Source organism: Nicotiana sylvestris, chromosome 3, assembly GCF_000393655.2.
Source record: "Nicotiana sylvestris chromosome 3, ASM39365v2, whole genome shotgun sequence".
NCBI classification, from domain to species: Eukaryota; Viridiplantae; Streptophyta; class Magnoliopsida; order Solanales; family Solanaceae; genus Nicotiana; species Nicotiana sylvestris.
The window spans coordinates 98,214,600-98,228,685 of NC_091059.1; the positions used below are offsets into that span (position 1 = coordinate 98,214,600).

General features: G+C 37.5%; 1 protein-coding gene across 1 annotated transcript; it reads right to left on the reverse strand.

Annotated features, from left to right (window-relative positions):
* Positions 1 to 382: 382 nt before the first annotated feature.
* LOC138887730 (uncharacterized) lies at positions 383 to 1,012 on the reverse strand. Its single transcript, XM_070169510.1, has one exon. It carries the CDS (start codon positions 1,010 to 1,012, stop codon positions 383 to 385), a length of 630 nt encoding a protein of 209 aa, XP_070025611.1.
* Between the last annotated feature and the right edge of the window lie 13,074 nt (positions 1,013 to 14,086).

Below are 14,086 nucleotides of genomic sequence, written 5' to 3' on the forward strand. Positions count from 1 at the left end.
CCTTGTTGTTATTGTTTCCGCATTTACTTCTCAAATTCTTACTCTAATTTGGATTCCCGACCTAGTTGTTATCAAATGTGGATTTTTGTTTTGGTATGACAGAACCCCAGCGAGAGGCCGCCTATGTATCCTTTCGGAATCAAGTCGACCGTAGTTCAGGAAAATTTATTTTTGGTTTTCTTTTTGGTTTTATGTTGTTGTTTTGTTTTGTTTTCTTCTTCTTCTTCTTTTCTTCTTTTGTTTACAATATTTTCGGGTTCCAAAGAGGGTAATAAAAGAAAGGTAACCGGCTTAAAGGGTTTGCAAAGGGTTAACAGTGTTTGGTTAGCGAGAATGAAAGTTTTCGTCATCCCAATCGGAGAATATCAGTACCACAGCAAGGTTAAACGTAATACCTTTTGACCACGTCTGCATTGACAACTATTTCACGGTATTTTCCTTCAATGTCTCCCAAGTACAACACCCCTTTTGGCAACAATGTCCTTATAATGTATAAACCTTTCCAATTTGGAGCGAATTTTCCTTTTACTTCCTTATGATGTGAGAGAATACGCCTCAAGACGAGTTTCCCCACTTCAAAGTTTCTGGGCCGCACTTTCTTGTTATAGGCACGGGCCATTCTTTGTTGATACAACTGCCCGTGGCAAATTGTGGCCATCCGTTTTTCATCAATCAAGTTTAACTGTTCTAGATGAGTCTTGACCCATTCATTGTCCTCAATCTCAGCGTCAACAATGATTCGAAGGGATGGAATTTCAACTTCTGCGGGTATTGTAGCTTCTGTGCCATAAACCAATAGATAGGGTGTTGCCCCAACTGATGTGTGCACGGTTGTGCGATATCCCAATAATGCAAAAGGCAACTTTTCATGCCATTGTCTAGAACTTTGGATCATTTTCCTAAGGATCTTCTTGATATTTTTGCTCGCTGCTTCAACAACACCATTAGCTTTGGGCCAATAAGGGGTAGAATTCCATTGCGTGATCTTAAATTGTTCGTATATCTCCCTCATAAAATGAATGTTCAAATTTGTAGAATTATCCGTAATGATAGTTTAGAAATACCAAAATGATAGAGAATGTTGGAATGAACAAAGTCCAACATTGTTTTCTTGGTGATGGCTTTGAGAGTGACTGCTTCAACCCACTTTGTGAAATAGTCAAAGGCAACTAAAATGAATATGTGCCCATTTGAAGATTTCTACTCTATTGGCCCAATGACATCCATACCCCAAGCAACGAATGGCCAAGGTGCTGACATAGGATGCAATTCTGAAGGCGGTGCATGAATGAGGTCACCATGTACCTGAAACTGATGACACTTTCGGACAAAACTGAAACAATCCTTTTCCATGGTCATCCAGTAATAACCTGCCCGAAGGATTTTCTTTGCAAGGACGTATCCATTCATATGGGGTCCACACACTCCTACATGCACTTTATTCATGATTCTTCCAGCCTCTTGGGCATCCACGCATCTTAAAAGGTTCAGATCTGGAGTCATTTTATACAAGACTGCTCCGCTCAAGAAGAAACCACTAGCGAGCCTTCTGTTTGTTCTCTTTTTGTCTCAACTGACTTTCTCAGGATATTCCTTTGTTTTCAAAAATATTTTGATATCATGATACCATGGCTGAACATCTGGTTCCATCTCAACTGTATTGCAATAACCATGTCTTTCTCAAATTTGGATTTCCAATGGGTCAATGTGGACATTGCCTGAATATGGCAGCATCGATGCCAAAGTAGCTAACGCGTCAGCTAACTCATTGTGGAATCGAGGGATGTACCTGAATTCAACAGACTTGAACCATTTTCTAAGATCTTCCACATGTTTCCAGTATGGGATAAGCTTGATGTCCCACGTTTCCCATTCACCTTGAGCTTGCCGAATAATCAAGTCAGAATCTCCCATGATTAAATATTCTTCCACATCCATGTCAACTGCCATATTCATAACCATAATGCAGGCTTCATACATAGTAGTGTTGTTTGTACAAAAGAACTGAAGTCGGGTTGTGGCCGGGTAGTGCTGACCAGTGGGCGAAATCAAAATTGCCACAATCCCAACACCTTTTGCATTCACAGCTCCGTCGAAGAATATTTTCCAAGCATTCGTTTCTTCTAGAATTACCTCAACTGCATTTACCTCATTGTCCAGAAAGTAAGTATTCAAGGGTTGATATTCACCATCAACAGGATTCTCAGCTAGGTGATCCGTCAAGGCTTGAGATTTCATCGTCGTGCGGGTGACATAGACTATGTCAAACTCGGTGAGCAGGATTTGCCACTTTGCTAACCTTCCTGTGGGCATCGACTTTTGGAATATGTACTTCAAAAGATCCAATCTAGTTATGAGATAGGTGGTATAAGCCAAAAAATAATGCCTAAGCTTCTGAACGACCCAAGTTAAGGCGCAACAAGTTCTTTCCAACAAATTGTACTTGGCTTCATAACTAGTGAACTTCTTGCTCAAATAGTATATGTCTTGTTCTTTCTTCCCGATCACATCATGTTGACCGAGAACACATCCAAAAGAATTCTCCAACACTGTCAAGTACAAGAACAATGACCTTCCAGGCTCGGGTGGAACCAACACTGGCGGATTCGACAGATATTCTTTGATTTTGTCAAAAGCTTCATGACACTCATCTATCCATCTAATCGCCACATCTTTCTTCAACAACTTAAATATGGGCTCGCACGTGGAAGTCAACTGAGCAATGACTCTGCTGATGTAATTCAACCTTCCAATAGACTCATAACCTCTTTCTTGGTTCTCGGAGGCGGCAAATCCCAAATAGACTTTATCTTTGTTTAATCTAACTTGATGCCTCTCATACTGATTATAAACCCCAAAAGTTTCCCAGATGGTACTCCAAATGCACATTTAGCTGGATTCAACTTCAAGTCATACTTACGTCGCTCAAAGAACTTTCTCAAATCTCTCACAATGTCATCCTGCATTCTGGATTTAATTATCACATCATCCACATACAGCTCAATTTCCTGGTGCATCATGTCATGAAAAGTGGCGGTCATAGCTCTCATGTATGTTGCCCCGACATTATTTAAACCGAACGGCATGACCCTATAGTAGTAAGTACCCCAAGGTGTGGTGAAAGCTGTCTTTTCTATGTCTTCTTCATCTATCAAAACCTGGTGATACCCAGCATAACAATCCACGAAAGATTGTATCTCATGTTTGGCATAGTTTTCAACAAGGATGTGGATGTTTGGTAATGGAAAGTTGTCCTTGGGGCTTGCTATGTTCAAATCCCAATAATCAACACACACTCGGGTTTTACCATCTTTCTTTGGCACTGGGACCACATTAGCCAACCATGTGGTGTATCGGACTACTCGGATCACACCCGCTTTCAACTGTTTGGTGACTTCTTCTTTGATCTTGTCACTGATGTCTTTTTTAAACTTTCTCTATTTTTGTTGGACAGGGGGATAACCGGGGTAAGTTGGCAATTTGTGCACCACTAAATCAACACTCAGTCCTGGCATATCATCATAAGACCAGGTGTATACGATGAAATCGGGAAGCCCAATTTCTCGACATCGAGGCACCTTAGAAAACCATCTCGATGTCTCGAGGCCACAAGGTTATGGTCCAGTCTCCTCCCTTGGGGTTCGTCGAGGCGCGATCCTAGGACAAAGTTGACCTCAGCCACAGTAGAAATGGGGAGTTCCCAAGACACGTGGCTAGGACTGACAGGACTACCCTAGCCCTTAGTCAGGATGTTTTCTAGTTATCTCATCTCCGTTTCTTTATCATTAATGTATTTTGTACTATGTTGGGATTCCCCTCCTATATAAAGGGGATCCTTATCATTTTATTACTCTTTGTTGCTTCAATTACTCCACACACAATACACAAGAACATTGTATTTTCTATCTAATATATTCTCTTGATATTATTGCTTTCATTTATTATCTTTGCATCTGTTCATCATTTATTGCTTATCATTGGCCATAAAGAGCCTCCGTTAATTCTTTTATAACTGTTAGCCATATTCCGACCCCCCTCGATAGCTCCCTGCCAAGCTCCGGAAAAAATAGTAGTCGCGAGACCATCTCCATGGTTCGAAAGTGACATTGCCACTAAGGTATAACCATCTCCTTTTTATTTTATATTATATTTCATGCTGACCCTTATGCAGGTGCCCGACCAAAGCAGTCAAAACGCTAACCTAGCTCGAAGACCTTAAGGTTTTAAAGAATCTGTTGCACTCTTTTCCTTCGACTGGGTTTTTATCCCGAAAAGGGTTTTACCGGCAAGGTTTTTAACAAGGCAACATTTGCATGCTACCTAAGGGAGAATCAACAAGTATTCGAGGCTTCTTTTGCAATCGACCCCGAACATTGAGGGGCATCCCCCAAGAAGGTCATACACTCAGAAAGATAAGAAACGCCAAATGGGGTCCTAATAAGAAAATGATATACTGGGCGAGACGGTCAAACGAGCCATGTCCGTATAGCTGGACCCCCGACGAGGAAAACATGTACACTTATAATTGAAGAATATATTTTGTCAAAGCATCTCGCACTCTAAAAGAAGCTCGTTACCTCCGCAAAAATGACTTCTCCACCGAAAATGTCCCTAATACTCGGGGACTGGAGTCAACAATTCAACACCTGAACGACCTCCGGGTCAAGACTCCAAAATCATAAGCCCTCAGATGAGGCAACATGAAAATCGCAAAATATCTTCAATGACGAAAGTACCTCGAATACTCGGGGACTGGCGTCAAAATCTCAAAAAAAGTACAACCTCAGGGTCGGGATCTCGAAAATCGTAAGCCCTCGATAAAGCAATACAAAGTTTTCAAATAATGGCTCCCAAGTCAATAAACCCTTAATGACTCGGGGACTACCGTCAAACGCCACCTCCATCGACTTGTCAAAACCCGAGGCCATAAGACCTCGAGCGGGTAGAGTCGGTCTCGTAAGACCTACATAAGGCATCAACTCTATCTGTACGACCTCAAGCAAGGCATAAACCACACTTGTAAAAAGTGACAATATCTGTAAGACCTCAAGCAAGGCATGAACAATACTTGTACCAAGTACCCAAAACTGTAAGACCTCAAAGGCATGAAAAACTTGTAAGACCTTACTAAAGGCATAAACCCGATCTCAAAGTTTTGGCTGTATATCGAACTTTTAAGACCCCTAAAAGGCATACCCTCGATATAGATGCTGAAACTATCTCACTCGGGACTCAAAGGCTCTGGCCGAACACAAGTGACTCCGATCACACGGTTATACCGGCCGAACTAATGCGACTCGGGGACACCCGACTATCGCTACAAAATCACAGGCCTTCAATTACTCCGAATCTACTTAAGAAAGAATTGGTTAAATAGGCTACCCTCGATACAGGAAAAAGAGCTTCGACCACATCAGCTCCTAAACATCGGCTTCGAGATACTCAGCCTCCGAGACAAACCTCCTGAGGTGCTCGATCATCGCCATATAATGACTCACAATCGAGGTTTTTTATTAAGCCGTCGAAGAGTCAGGAAAATACTATTTATCCTTATCGAGGGAAAAATAAAGCCCACATAAAAGGTAACATGGACCAATCACGTATGAGCCATTGTCGCCAGCCTAATGAGCCTTAGGTCCATACACATAAAAGGTCACTTCGACCCAAGGCGTAAGAGTCACTGTTGCCACCCAAAACAAATACAAAACTTGAGGGTCGAATGAGCTCGAGTCGTAACCCGATTCGGAGTCTAAACCCAAAATAGTTGACTAAATATGCCTAAGATCAAGGCGTAAGAGCCATTGTCGCCAGCCCATATACACTAAAAGGTCGCATCTATCACGACCCAAACCGATGGGCCGCGACGGGTGCCTGATTCCTACTTGTGAAACACCCCTAAGCATACGTCTTAGGTATGGACCTGAATAACATCTGCTTCATTACGAAAATGACATACGTGAAAGAAACCTGCCATCAAGGCACATGTATGTATACATGCAAGATACAGTGGGCGAGCCAGCAAGGCTGCTATAGACAGCTATACATCCAAAACTGAAAGCCGACAAGGCCATACACAACCCAACTAGACATACTGTCTACAGACCTCTTATAGAAAAATAGCTGTACAAATGTGGGACTGAGCCACGACTTACTCATATACATATATATATGTATACAAACGTATCGTACCGAAACCAAAGCAGCTCCGGATCAAGTGGAGCACGCCAACTCTCGCTGATCACGGATCCTAAGGAGGGGGACCGTTAGCTTGCCTACCTACGGGCATGAAACGCAGGCCCCGTGAAATAGGGCATCTATATGAAAAATGTACTGAGTATGTAAGGCATAAAAATTTATACGTAAAAGACATAGATGAAATATGGAATACTGAAACACATCTTTAAATATGAATAACTTTGTAAATTATTAAATGTTTATAACATCATGCACATGCGTATATATGTCGTGTCATGCATAGGTATGGGTGTACATAATATCATCAAGTCACTAAGGGCATATCATCAACATATACCAGTTGATCAAGTGATGGTGCATATATAACGCCATAACCTTTTCCCATATCACATATACATATACATACATATATATGTGTATATAATACCGTCTGAGTTATATTTCAGCCACTTTGGGCAACATCATCATCATATACCAGCTGATCAGGTGGTGGTGCATATATAATGTCGTAACCTTTTTCCCGTATATCATATAAATATAATATACATATATACGCGTATATAACGCCATCTAGTCGTGGGTCAATGCACATGTATAAATGGGTGAAATACATGAAAAATACATAATAATCTCAATATTCCTTCCGGATAACCTTTTTCAACTGCGTATTTGTTACATCTCATGATTTTCGTGCGTTAAAAGTTTCATCTTCGGTTAATTGACGTAGACTCAGGGAAGAGACCATCTTGACGTTAACGCGCCTACGCTATTTATAGCAAGCGATGAATAAGTGTTATGAAGGATAAAAGGATACACGAATTAAAGGAAATGAGTTACGTTGAAAGTGGACAATTTGAAATAAAATACGAGTCGAGCGATAATACCTGATAATTATAAACTAGTACCATGCAAGGTACCATATGGCCACGGTAGTATTATATATAAAGTATATATGAAGTATTTTAAAAATAAATAGAATTTTAAGTAATTTGTGATAATTTTTAAATTATGCGGATAATTGGTTAATTATCGGGTAACAGAACATTACCCGGTTAACTAATAATTGGATAAAAAATTAATAAAATAACCCCCTACTCCCCACGTGGCAGTGTGCCACCATATGACTCATAGTCATATGTGTTGCATGACAAGTAATGTGTAAAGTTACTACAAGACTCATTAAGATGAGTCATTTTAATAGGAAGGTTTTAAGGACTTAAGATAAGTGTTGAACATTATGATAACATGTAATCCTTTCTGAAAATGCCAAACTAGAAAAAAGAAACTTTAAAACCATCTTCAAAAAAACGTTGGGAAAGAATTTAGCTAAAATTCATTCTTTGGATAGCTTAAATCCATTCCTTGAATTCACAAAACAATAGAAGCAGAAGTAAACTTTCATAGTTCAACATTTGGCTTTTAGCATACAAGAACGTTAGAAACAGAACAAGTTCGTTCCAATTTCAAGGAATCCAGTATAAATTTCATTCTAAAATTTCGCAGAACAAGTATGTTAAGGCTATCCCTTCTTTCTTTTGGCATGGTCAAAATTATACCGAAGAAATGAGCAAATACACAGTTTCTATAAATTACTCTATTCACAGAAATAGTAGGGGTATCTATATTCTTGATTCCCCATGAGAATTATTATTATCTTCTGTTCATGGGTCTTAGAATAATACGCAGTTGAAAAAGTTTATCCGGAAGGAATATGAGATTATTATGTATTTTTCATGCATTTCACTCATTTATACATGTGCATTGACCCATGACCAGATGGTGTTATATACGCGTATATATGTAAATATATGTATATGGGAAAAGGTTACGACATTATATACGCACCACCACCTCATCAGTTGATATATGATGATGATGTTGCCCACAGTGACTGAAATATTACTCAGACAGCGTTATATACGTGTATATATGTATATTATATTTATATGGGATATGGGAAAAGGTTACGGCGTTATATACGCACCACCACCTGATCAGCTAGTATACGATGATGATTTTACCCATAGTGGCTGATATGATATGAAGGGATGCCCTCAGAGGCTGATGATGTTATAAAAGATGTACCTATGCACGACATGACTTCATACGCATATGCATGACGCTAAAAGTAATTTATGATTTACAGAGTTATCCAGACTTACAAGTTGAGTCAATTACTCTATATTTCTTCCATGTCTCTTATGTACTTATTATGTGCCTTACATACTTGGTACATTTTTTGTATTGACGTCCCTTTTGCCTGGGGACGCTGTGTTTCATGCTCGCGGGTCTCGATAGACAGGTCGAGAGCCCTCCAAGTAGGCTATTAGCTCAGCAGAAGATGTTGGTGCGCTTCATTTTCTTCGGAGTTGCTTGTTTGGTTAGTATGATTTAGACGTATATTGTTTGGTATGGCGGGACTCTGTCCTGACCTTTATGATATTTGTGAGCACGTGATTTTTGCCTTACGAAAAATTACTCCAAAATAAATCAAAATAAATTTCTTTTACCGTGTAATTTCTGAATTTGCGTGGTGTTAAATATTTGTTTATGTCCGTAAAATGTTTGCTTTGTTATAATTAAACAAAATTAAAATAAAATATATGTTGCATGCATATAGGATTTAATTATGCATTTAAGAGATAATTTAAATAAAATCACAAAAATATGCATTGGCTATTTTAAATGTTTCACTGTGTGATTGATGTTTTGTCTATGTGTTAAATAATTATTATAGAGTAGTTAATATTTTGTGTAAGGTTAAAAATTGTTTATAATTTTATTAGGATTTTTTTTATTTACTAATAAAATTAGAAAATAATTGAAAAGGAAATAAAAAATTGGACCTGGATTTAAAATCCAGGCCCAAAACAAATTACACTTCCTCAGCCCAATCCAAACAACCTGTCCGGTCCAGTCCCAAGCTAAGACCAAACGACGTCGTTTGGTCACCTCTCATCAAGAAACCGTTCGATCAAATCCAATCAACGGACAAGATACATTACCCTTACCCGTAACCCGTTACCCGATCCATTAACCCGATTCAGTCCGACCCCAACTTTAAACCAAACGACGTCGTTTGATTTAATGAATTAATCTCAGCCATCCATCCTTCCTAATCCAACGGTCCATATCCACCCACCATTCCCCTATATAAACCCGTAACCCTTTACCCGGCCCCCTAACTAAACACCCCCCCCTCTCCGCTCTTGTTCATCATCGTCCCAAACCCCCACTCCTAACCCTAGCCGCCCTAGGATTCCACCGCCTGAAACCCGGCGGCATCAACGCCGCCGGTCACCAACTTAACACCCTAGGACCCCATGAACACCCTCTATCCGAATATGTTACCAGCTTGGTTCGAATCTCCCTAGAGATTCTCGAATCTTCATTTGAAGATTCGAGCCAAGTTCAGATCTAGACCTAACAGTCCCAAATCGACACCACAGCTTCCCCTAGTCACCCTGAATATGGATCTATCATTTGTTTGGTTCGAATCAGTTCGGAACTTCTCGAATCTTCTTTTGAAGATTCGGACCAAACAAGGACGAACTCAGATCCGTTTCAAACTAACACCAAATGACCCCTAGGCTACCCTCACCATTGTGTCATGTTTGGTTCTTCTCGAATCTGACCAGAAATGGTTAAATCCCAAATCGAGTTTTTAAGAACCCTAAAAATACCAAACTTCCGGATTCGGTTCAGATTATGATGAAGATTGAGGTTTAATCGACCTTAGTCGAAGTATTTTCAGTGGAAAATACTTCGACTAAGGTCAGTTTGATTTCAAACAAAAAATCCGAAATCCAAGTTGAGTTCGAGTCGGAATAAAATTGAAGATTCAAAGGTATTTTTTCTATTTATTTTGTGTATTATACATGTATTTTTGTGTTTGTTTTAGTCTGTGTAATTTTCCCATCTTTTATTATCATACTGTCTCCTACCCGTCTACCTGATTTTAAATGTGAATTGTTTCTGTTGATTGTGCTTAGTTACAATGTGTGTAATCGACTCGATTAAGTTCATCGATTAATTATATTACGAATTCTCATAATACTAATTGAAATTATCTGTTTCTATTATTATGTACTGTTTGTTGACAGATATTGTAGATAATCATTTTTAACTAATACTCGGTAGTTAAATCATCCTGGTTTATATGAATCTGTCAAAATAAAGGTTGTATATATGTTATTGTCTGAACATTAAAGTTTCAGGACATTGTCAGTATTGACAATGATCCTGTGTGTGTTTGATTCTAGTTCAGTGTTAGGTCCAGTCTGAATTGTTTTGATAATTTCAATAATATGTTGTTAGTTCTGAATTCAGTGAAATATTGCTGTAATGTCAAGTTTGGATTCAAGTTTACAAAAGTTGGTTAGATACAATTGTATTAGGAGGTTAATAGGATTGGTTATAGCTGTAAATCAGAAGAATAACTAAGTTTGTACAGATTTTTAGAATCTGCTTTGCTGTAGGTTCTGATTTTTCAGTAATAACATCAGGATTTCAGGGGCACTTTTGGGAATGAAACAGTAAAAAAACAGGGTGTTAGTGCTAGTGTATTATAATGTAATGTTAATGGCTATATTTAAGTAATAAAGGGGGAACAAGGGATAATGGGGCTGCTGAAAATCATGTTAGGATCACATAAAGTATTAAAAAGAAGTTTGAATGAAAACTTTCTGGTTGTTAAAGGGATAAAGGGTCCCTCCAATACTAATTAGTGTAGAACCAGCCCTGTATAAATACAGGAGCTGGACAGACCTTTAAGGGGCAGTCTTTGATCAGTTTTAAGACAGAGAGAGAGAATTTTGAGGAGAGTTTTAAAAAAGAAAGGTTTTCAGAAAAAGGGATAGAGCTTAAGGCAGTTTTTTTTTAAGAGAAAAACAGAAATCTGAAACAGAAAAAGATACAGTAGAAAAGGGAATAGAAATAGAACACTCACATATATACTCACACACAGGTACAGTAGCAGAAACAGAAAATTAGAAAAAAAATGGGAATTTGAAACAGGAAGAAACTGAAATTCTGAAATGTATTCTTTCTGAAATCATGTTGTTTGCCTGTGAATATTGTTCAGTCCAAATCTGAAATTTTTCTTAAGTCTCTGTCACTATTCATCTAGGTTAACGGGTCTTGTTCAGACTTGCTGTGTTATTGGTATATTCTACTGATTTTGTTATTGCTGCTACTGCTGACATTTACTCCTCCTACCTCCATTTCCAGGTACATATCCTCTTAAATTCTATGTTGAAAAGAGATTCAGCATGATAAATCAATGAAGCTTGAATTGCATTTCTATTTTTCCATTTATCTAAGTTTGTTATTATAAATTTCAGTTTTGTTTTGTTTCATATAGAAGTATGCTTGACATGTTAATTGTCAGCTGATTATTCTCTTTTGAATTTCATATAAGTGTTGTAATAATATTACTTATTCTAGAATTTCATTATAGTTAAGATTGAATTGTTAAGGTAGGGAACATGGCATAAAGTTGGCTATTAGTTAAATCATATGACGTTGTTAGTCAGGTATAGAGTATGACAAAAATGAAAAATGCATGGTTAATGTATTTCGATTGTTTGGTTATGGATTAAGGTTAAATATTGTTAGTTGAATAAAGAGTAAAAACCATGTTGCTAGTTTATTCTAATACCTAATTTAGTTATGGATTGAATGATGTGAGTTGTACGTTCATATATGGCATGATAATAGGTATATATAGAATCATTAATGGATGACGAGTTGATGTATCTCATTATGATGTTAAAATGCTAGGAATGTTTCAGACATACAACTATGTTGCATGAAAGGCAATATTGTTAATCGATTTATAATTCTCTTTCTTATCAATTTGATACATATTTACCGTCGTAAATAAATTAATCTAATTTCGCCTATTAAATTAAAACAAGTGTAAGAGAATGAGATTGAGAGGTATAAGCATGAATCGCAACATGTTATATTAAGGGTGAGTAGAAATAGAATTTTCATTAAATAAACAATGAAAAATTCTTTAAAAATATCCCTTCCTTTTATAAAACATTTTTTTTGTGTAGTTGCACATGTAATTCATTTTTGATGTATATACATATATATATATGTCATATTTACGAGAAAGTGGTATTTTTATTCACTTCGTTTATTTTACTCCTAAAATTTGAATAGTCTTGAATGAACATGTTATATGCGGAAATTATAATCAACGAGCAACATTCAATAAATTGTGATTTTTTTTTTTAAGAATTAAGGATATCTAAAAATGAATATTTCTCATAATATAATAAAACAATTTATGGAAAAATCCCTAATATCATTATAAATATGTCGCGTAATTAGGGATACGTTCGCGTACCCTGATTATATTTTTAAAAGATAAATTCGGATTATGCGTACGCGCAATTTCGAACGAATATTTAATAAAAGGATTTTTCCAAAGGCGTTAAATCAATTTCATAAAAAACCGAGATGTACGGTTCACTATTCAGAAAAACAAATATTCTTGATTCGACACAATTTCGAAAAAATGATTGCTTAATAAATATGTTATCAAAAGTTATTGTGTACACGTACGCGTGACACAATTCCGCATTTTTTTAATTTATAACACGAATATACGTACGCGTAATTCGATTCAAAGAAGGGTTCTTAACCACAATAAGTAAAAGCGGTAGAAAAATCATGTAACAAAAAGTATTTAATAAAAATCAAGATAATTAAGCCAATAATAAAAACAGTTAAGCGACCGTGCTAGAACCACGGAATTCGGAAATGCCTAACACCTTCTTCCGAATTAACAGAATTCCTTACTCAGGATTTCTGGTTCGCAGAATAATAAACAGAGTCATATTCTCCTCGATTCAGGGATTATAATTGGTGACTTGGGACGCCTTAAAATTCCCAGGTGGCGACTCTGAAACAAACAAACAAATCCCGTTTCGACTGTCCTTTAATTGGAGAAAACTCCCCACGCGCCCCGCGGGCGCGGCGAAAAGGAGGTGCGACAATATTTATGTATTCTTAGAGGCTTGTAGACATATGTCGTGTACGTGAAAGATTGTAAGGCCTTGTCGGCCTATGTTTTGAGTTTATAAATTATTATTTTGGCCTATTAGGCACATATGTCACGTGTATATGATGATGTAATAAGAAAGATACGCTACCTTAGTACTCGGTTGAGTAAGGTACCGGGTGCTCGTCGCGGCCCATCGGTTTGGGTCGTGACAAAAGTATTATTCTGAGACCCATGAACAGAAAATAATAATAATTTTCATGGGGAATCAAGAATATGGACACCCCTAATAATTCTATCAATAGAGTAATTTATGGAAACAGTGTATTTGCTCATTTCTTCAATATAATTTGGACCATGCAAAAAGAAAGAAGGAGGGACTTAACATACCTGGAATAGGAACAACTCCGTATAATTATCCCGTTGGAAACCTTCGTGGATTGAACTTAGACCCAAAAATCGGATTTAAGCTTCTGCGTTATTGAACTTGAGGAATGAAATTGGCTTGGTTCTTGAAATTTTTTTGGACGAAATAGATTCTGTTTCAATAGTTCTCGGCTTCAATGCCAAAGTAACAAATTGGATTCTTTTTCAATAGGTCTTGGCTTCAGTACCAAAATAATGAAAATGAAGCCCAAGATATTAAATGAGGCTGAAGACATTAATTGGAGCTAAAGACAATTTGGATAAGATTTTATAAGTCTTTTTAAGACTTAGTCTTTAAGTTATTACTAAATTAGTCCTAGGTAGCTACCTAGATTTATGAATACTTAGTCATTTCTAAGCTTTGCGGCTTCTTGCCACGTTGGGGGGAGGGGTTAGTTTATTAATTTTTATCCACTTATTAGTTAACTGGGTAATGTTATGTTATCCAGT

Excerpts from the sequence above, each read along its gene's own strand:
- LOC138887730 (XM_070169510.1), bottom strand. The coding sequence starts at position 1,012 with ATGAGGGAGATATACGAACAATTTAAGATCACGCAATGGAATTCTACC.